Consider the following 6,472-nt stretch of genomic DNA (forward strand, 5'->3'; position numbering starts at 1 on the left):
GACAGCCGACAAAAATTAGACGGGTTATAACTTATTTTTCATTATTATTGGTTCCAAAGTCCAAACCAATAAAATTATTAAAATCTGATATTCCACCAAAAAAAGTGTTTTTTTTTTTGTTTTTTTTACATAAATATGAAAACCTGATAGTTGCTTTGCTTCTAGAAGTCTTTAAGTTTTGTCTTTATCCAAAAAAAAAAAAACAACAATAATAAAATCGTACTCTTGGAATCAAATGGATTCTAAATAAGAAATTAAAAAAAAAAAGCTTCGAATCGAACGAACGAAAATACAAATTAAAGAAATCAGCCGTTGATTGCGAAAATAGCCAATAAAATAGTACTACCCGCCACAAAGGAGCTACGACTTGTGAGCCTCATAAAAGCAAACACATGGCCTGTATCTGACACGTTTTTAATCTCTCTTTATCTTGTTCTACGAACCAGTAGGATCCTGCCGCGTTGGCAAAAATAATTGATCACGAAAAACAATTTGATCCACCATCCAATAACAACCTGCCACGTCACAAGTCATAAATACCATCCCATGTCATTCAACGGCCATTCCTGAAGTCCACGCCGATAGGCCTCTGTCTGACGACATTAATTAATATTGTTAAATTAAATAAAGTTTGAGAAAATATCAGAATAATATCCTTTTAAAAAAATATATCAGAATAATACGAATAACGAAAAAACCTTCTTCATTTTTTTTTTTTTTTTGGTTTCACACAGTGGAAGTTTATCTAGAATTTCCTTTTCTTTTCTTTTAGACCTTAGAAGCTTTTGTGTAAGGAAAAGAAAAGAAAATTCTTCCCAGCAAGCAAGAAAATAAGAGATTTCCTTCCACTTTTCCCGAGAAAATCCGAGAAAATGGCTCTGCTTCGGAGAAGAAACAAAGCTTCCGGTTCTGGCACCAAAGAGGAAGAAGAGGGAGCAGAAATAGAAGTAGAAGAAGACGATGACAAGAACAAGAAGGAGAAGAAGAAGTTGGGCAAAACAGAGAAGGCTAATAGTAGCAAGAAAGCGAAGGAGAAGTGGTCGTGTGTGGACAGCTGCTGTTGGCTGATTGGGTGCATTTGCACAATTTGGTGGCTTCTGCTGTTTCTGTACAAGGCAATGCCGGCGTCGTTCCCTCAGTTCGTCACGGAGGCGATAACAGGGCCGTTGCCGGACCCGCCGGGCCTCAAATTGAGGAAGGAAGGGTTGAGAGCCGAGCATCCGGTCGTGTTCGTGCCGGGGATCGTCACCGGCGGCCTCGAATTGTGGGAGGGCCACCAGTGCGCCGAGGGCCTGTTCCGCAAGCGCCTCTGGGGTGGCACCTTTGGGGAAGTCTATAAAAGGTATTGCCAATTTCTCTCACACTTTTGAGGAATGAATAATCTTGAATTTCGTTTTGTTGCTAGAACTGGAAACTTGTTAGGTATATTTAGCTTGCCGCCCCGCCCCGCCTCACCCCCTCCACCGGCCCGCCCGCTCCCGCCCCCCCCCCCCCCCCCTCTTCAAAAAAAAAGTTTTAAACTTGTGTTCCTTTTCTGGAAGTATAGTGGTTAATGTAATTGGGTTGATTGTTTAAGTGTTTAGCTGGAATAATTCATGTTATTGTCATACTAATTTGAGAAATTTACTATAATGAGCTATCCTTTTGTTTTACATACCCCGGTAAGGAGATAAACAACATGACAGCTATATTGTCATTGACTTTCAATTGGGAAAATTTGAGAACTTATGAAGTATCCAAAATGTCCCCTGAAAGTAACATCTTTTACTGCTTTTTTATTGAATAACTTGTATGGAAGTAGGTTGGGTGGGAAAAAAATGTGTTGACAAATTTCCCGTTTCTTGTTTTCTATTTTCTAGGGATTTGTTTCCTATTAGGTTGTGGTTAAATAAAGGGACAAGGAAGGTTGTTTCCTATTATCTCTCTAGTTTTAGTTCTGTGATTTATTCCTTAAATTAAGGGATTGTTAGTTTCTACAATTGTGGAGAATCATTGACAGATTTGTTGTCAAGTTTCTCTATCATGGTATCAGAGTTGGTGACGATGCTTTCTGTTAACCGCGCCTTCGTCTCTCTCCTCTCTCTCTGATATTTTTTTTCCTCTCCATCTACGCTCTCAGCGATTCAGAACTGCAGCACCGCTGTCCAGCGCTGCAACACTCTTCCGCGTATAATTTCAGCACCGCCTCTCTCCAGTTTTTATGATGGGCAGACCTCCAACATTTCCCTGGAGAACGGCCATGGCCGGCACCAAAGGGAATGACGGCTTGGAGACCTCAGTCCCCTTGCAGCCGACCCCAATGACGGTTCAATTCATGTCCCTTACTAAGATAATTCCTCTCTCCAAATCACCTCTCATAAACTCAACGGAAAAAATTACCTGCCATGGTCGCGATATGTGGAGATGGTTATTCGAGGGAAAGGCAGGTATGGCTATCTTGATGGGGTTACCAAGAAACCTGAAGAGTTAGATTCATCTTTCCAGACTTGGGATGCTCAGAATTCAATGGTAATGGCCTGGTTAATCAACTCCATGGATGAGAAGATTAGTGAAAGCTTTATGTGCTACACAACTGCGAAGAGCACATGGAGGCTGTACTCCGAATCCTAAAGTACCTCAAAGGATCGCCTGGTAAAGGTTTGTTTTTTCAGCAGAAATGAGTCCAGGAGTATCGAGGGATTCACTGATGTAGATTGGGTAGGTTCTATTGAAGACAAGAGGTCTACTTCAGGGTATTGTACATTTGTATGGGGCAATCTGGTTACTTGGCGAAGCAAGAAACAAACAGTTGTGGCCCGGAGTAGTGCTGAGGCTCACGGTATTTCTGAAATGCTATGGCTGAAACTATTGCTTGAAGAATTGGAGATGAAAATAAATCTCCCTCTAAAGATTGACTGTGATAATCTAAGGATTGACTGTGATAATAAGGCAGCCATAAGTATTTCCTGCAATCCAGTCCATCATGATCAGAGAAAACATGCGGAAGTGGATAGATACTTTATCAAAGAAAAAATTGAGGATGGTATACTGTGCATAACCTATGTGTCTACTAGTGATCAAGTTGCAGATGTACTAACAAAAGCTCTAGCTAGGAAGATGTTCGAAAGACAGATTGACAAGTTGGGCATGTTTAATCTTGGAAACCCAGCTTGAGGGGGAGTGTTGACAAATTTCCCGTTTCTTGTTTCCTATTTTCTAGGGATTTATTTCCTATTAGGTTGTGTTTAAATAAAGGGATAAGGAAGGTTGTTTCCTATTATCTCTCTAGTTTTAATTATGTGATTTATATCTTAAATTAAGGGATTGTTAGTTTCTACAATTGTGGAGAATCATTGACAGATTTGTTGTCAAGTTTCTCTATATAAGGCCTTTGCCTTTCACGTAATAATGTATTAGAGGAGAATTTTCTTCTATTCCATATTTCTTCAAAATGAGTAGTTGGCTTTGTTTGGAGCTAAAGTAATTTATGTACACGGTTAATTTCAACATAGGAATAATTGTTCGGTAAACATCATAAGAGTTCCAAAACTCTAGGAATTTTAAGGAGAATGTAAGTGAACATTTTCAAATAGGTTTTGTCATGAAAAGTCCATGCGTGGAAAATTAGGCCAAATCGCTATATAACTGTATATGTGAATTGATACTTGGAAGGCTGCTGATTGTTGGACCTTTTACAGGCCTTCGTGTTGGGTGGAGCATATGTCACTGGACAATGAAACTGGACTAGATCCTCCTGGTGTGAGGGTTAGGCCTGTCTCCGGGCTCGTTGCGGCTGACTACTTTGCTCCGGGGTATTTTGTGTGGGCAGTTCTAATTGCCAACTTGGCTCGTGTTGGTTATGAGGAGAAAAACATGTATATGGCTGCATATGATTGGAGACTTTCATTTCAGAATACTGAGGTCTTCAGTTTTTCCTTTTACACATGTTTCTGTTGAAATTCTTTCTATATTTCATGAACTGCATTGGTGATGGGATTCTTCTTAACTAATTAAACTAGGTAAGAGACCAAACACTTAGCCGAATAAAGAGTAACATAGAATTGATGGTGGCAACAAATGGCGGCAAAAAGGCGGTTATACTTCCACACTCAATGGGCGTCTTATATTTCCTGCACTTTATGAAGTGGGTTGAGGCACCAGCTCCAATGGGTGGTGGGGGAGGACCAGATTGGTGTTCAAAGCATATAAAGGCAGTGATCAACATTGGTGGACCCTTTTTGGGTGTTCCAAAAGCTGTGGCCGGACTTTTCTCTGCCGAAGCCAAGGATATTGCAGTAGCCAGGTTTGTTTCTAGTTTGTCCTAGTCACTTCGTGTTTTTCTGATTACTAGTTGAGATGCTTTTTAGTTGACTTTTAAATCTTTTCAATGTATGTAGATTGCACCTAGATTAGTATGTATCAATAATCTTGAAAAGAAATTATGAATGAGACCTTGCTTTCTTAATGGTTTCTAATGCAGGGCTATTGCGCCCGGTTTTTTGGATAATGATCGATTCCGCCTTCAAACTTTACAACATGTAATGAGGATGACTCGCACATGGGATTCAACCTTGTCAATGATACCAAAAGGTGGGGACACCATCTGGGGTGGCATGGATTGGTCCCCCGAGGAAGGCTACAGTCCTAGCAGGGAAAAACAAAGAAACAATGACACCCAATTTTCTCAATCCGAAATAGTTAACTATGGGAGGATTATATCATTTGGGAAAGATGTAGCAGAGGCACCTTCATCTGAGATCGAGAGGGTTGACTTTCGGGTAAGACGTTTGATCGATTGAAATTCTTCTTTATTTATTTTTTTAATTATGGAAAACAATAATATGCATTTACTTTGAGTTGGTGACTTTTGGTATACAGGGTGCTATCAAGGGTAGTAATGTTGCAAATACTACCTGCCGTGATGTGTGGACTGAATACCATGACATGGGACTTGGCGGTATCAGAGCTGTTGCAGATCATAAAGTTTACACTGCTGAGTCAATTATAGACCTGCTTTATTTTGTTGCCCCGAAAATGATGGCGCGCAGTAGTGCTCACTTCTCTTATGGAATTGCTGACAATTTGGAAGACCCAAAATACAGTCACTACAAATATTGGTCAAACCCGTTGGAGACAAAGTGAGAGCCCTTTTATTTTCCTTTCTACGTTTGTTAAATGTAACGATCTCAATCATTTGGCTCATAGACCCTTCTTTATGTGGTAACCTAAATATAGAAGCATGATTTATGGGCCATCTAGGAACAAGGGGAGATAATGAATTGGTCTATTATTTCTTAGTTAATCAAGTAAAATAACTCTTGATCTGTCCTTGCATTTTACAGATTACCGAATGCTCCAGATATGGAAATATTCTCCCTCTATGGAGTTGGAATACCAACTGAAAGAGCCTACATTTACGAGTCATCTCCTTCTGCTGAATGCTACATCCCATTTCAAATCAATACTTCAGCCAACGGCGACATCGAAGATAGCTGTTTGAAAGACGGAGTCTATACTGTTGATGGCGACGAGACCGTGCCTGTGTTGAGTGCAGGCTTCATGTGTGCCAAAGGTTGGCGCGGAAAGACCAGATTCAACCCTTCAGGAATCAAAACATACATAAGGGAGTATGATCACTCCCCTCCATCCCATCTGCTTGAAGGCAGGGGTACCCAAAGCGGTGCTCATGTTGACATTATGGGAAACTTTGCTTTGATTGAGGATATCATAAGAGTGGCGGCTGGTGCCAAAGGTGAGGATTTGGGCGGTGATAAAGTATACTCGGACATTTTCAAATGGTCTGATAAGATCAGCTTGCCTCTATAATTATAGTGGTATCTTGTGCTCTTCTCTTGCTTTTATATTCGAAAGAATATAAATTAGCACATTGTTGTAACCATAGATTTCTTGGCCACTCTCACCTTAAAATGTTGATTAATATCATTGTTTTACCAAAGTGACCCGGCTCTTCCACTTTTTATGGAAATGTCAGAGTCCAAACTATACATCTCTGTGTGTGTATTTGTAGCTGATGGTATAAAGTTTTTGATCTTTTTCTTGAGCCTATACTTGTCAGCAAATGCATAAAGACTTGGCCAAAAAAGGCAATCACGTGTTATTTTTGGAAAGAGTCTTGGAGGTTTTTGACATTATTCTATTAGCTATTTAATTTGGCTCTTAGAAAAAAAAAAAAAAAAAAACTCAATCTATCTGTTTTGGTAATATCTATACCTAAATTATAATATGGAAACGTGCAAAATGCAATTATACACAGCAAGCACCAAAACGAGATCCATAAAAGATTGATTGGCATCCATGATAGTACTTTAGTTCAGTAATTTCCACATTTTTAGTACATGATCATTAATCGATAAACAGCCGCACCAGAGTCAGACTTTCTGAATCAGGACTACAAAATTTTAAGTGGTAGGGCATGTAGTTTAGATGTAAACGACAGTTAACTTTTTATGAACAAATGACACGTAGTTTACGC

General features: G+C 39.7%; 1 protein-coding gene across 1 annotated transcript; it reads left to right on the top strand.

The window, feature by feature from the left end:
* Positions 1–727: 727 nt before the first annotated feature.
* Positions 728–6,040, top strand: LOC21396621 (phospholipid:diacylglycerol acyltransferase 1). The gene is made up of 6 exons (XM_024166790.1): positions 728–1,342; positions 3,678–3,900; positions 3,999–4,282; positions 4,460–4,757; positions 4,858–5,117; positions 5,322–6,040. Exons 1-6 carry the CDS (start codon positions 873–875, stop codon positions 5,803–5,805), a joined length of 2,019 nt encoding a protein of 672 aa, XP_024022558.1. The 5' UTR covers positions 728–872; the 3' UTR covers positions 5,806–6,040.
* The last annotated feature ends 432 nt before the right edge of the window (positions 6,041–6,472 follow it).

The sequence above is a fragment of the Morus notabilis genome, unplaced genomic scaffold, assembly GCF_000414095.1.
Source record: "Morus notabilis unplaced genomic scaffold, ASM41409v2 Scaffold449, whole genome shotgun sequence".
NCBI classification, from domain to species: Eukaryota; Viridiplantae; Streptophyta; class Magnoliopsida; order Rosales; family Moraceae; genus Morus; species Morus notabilis.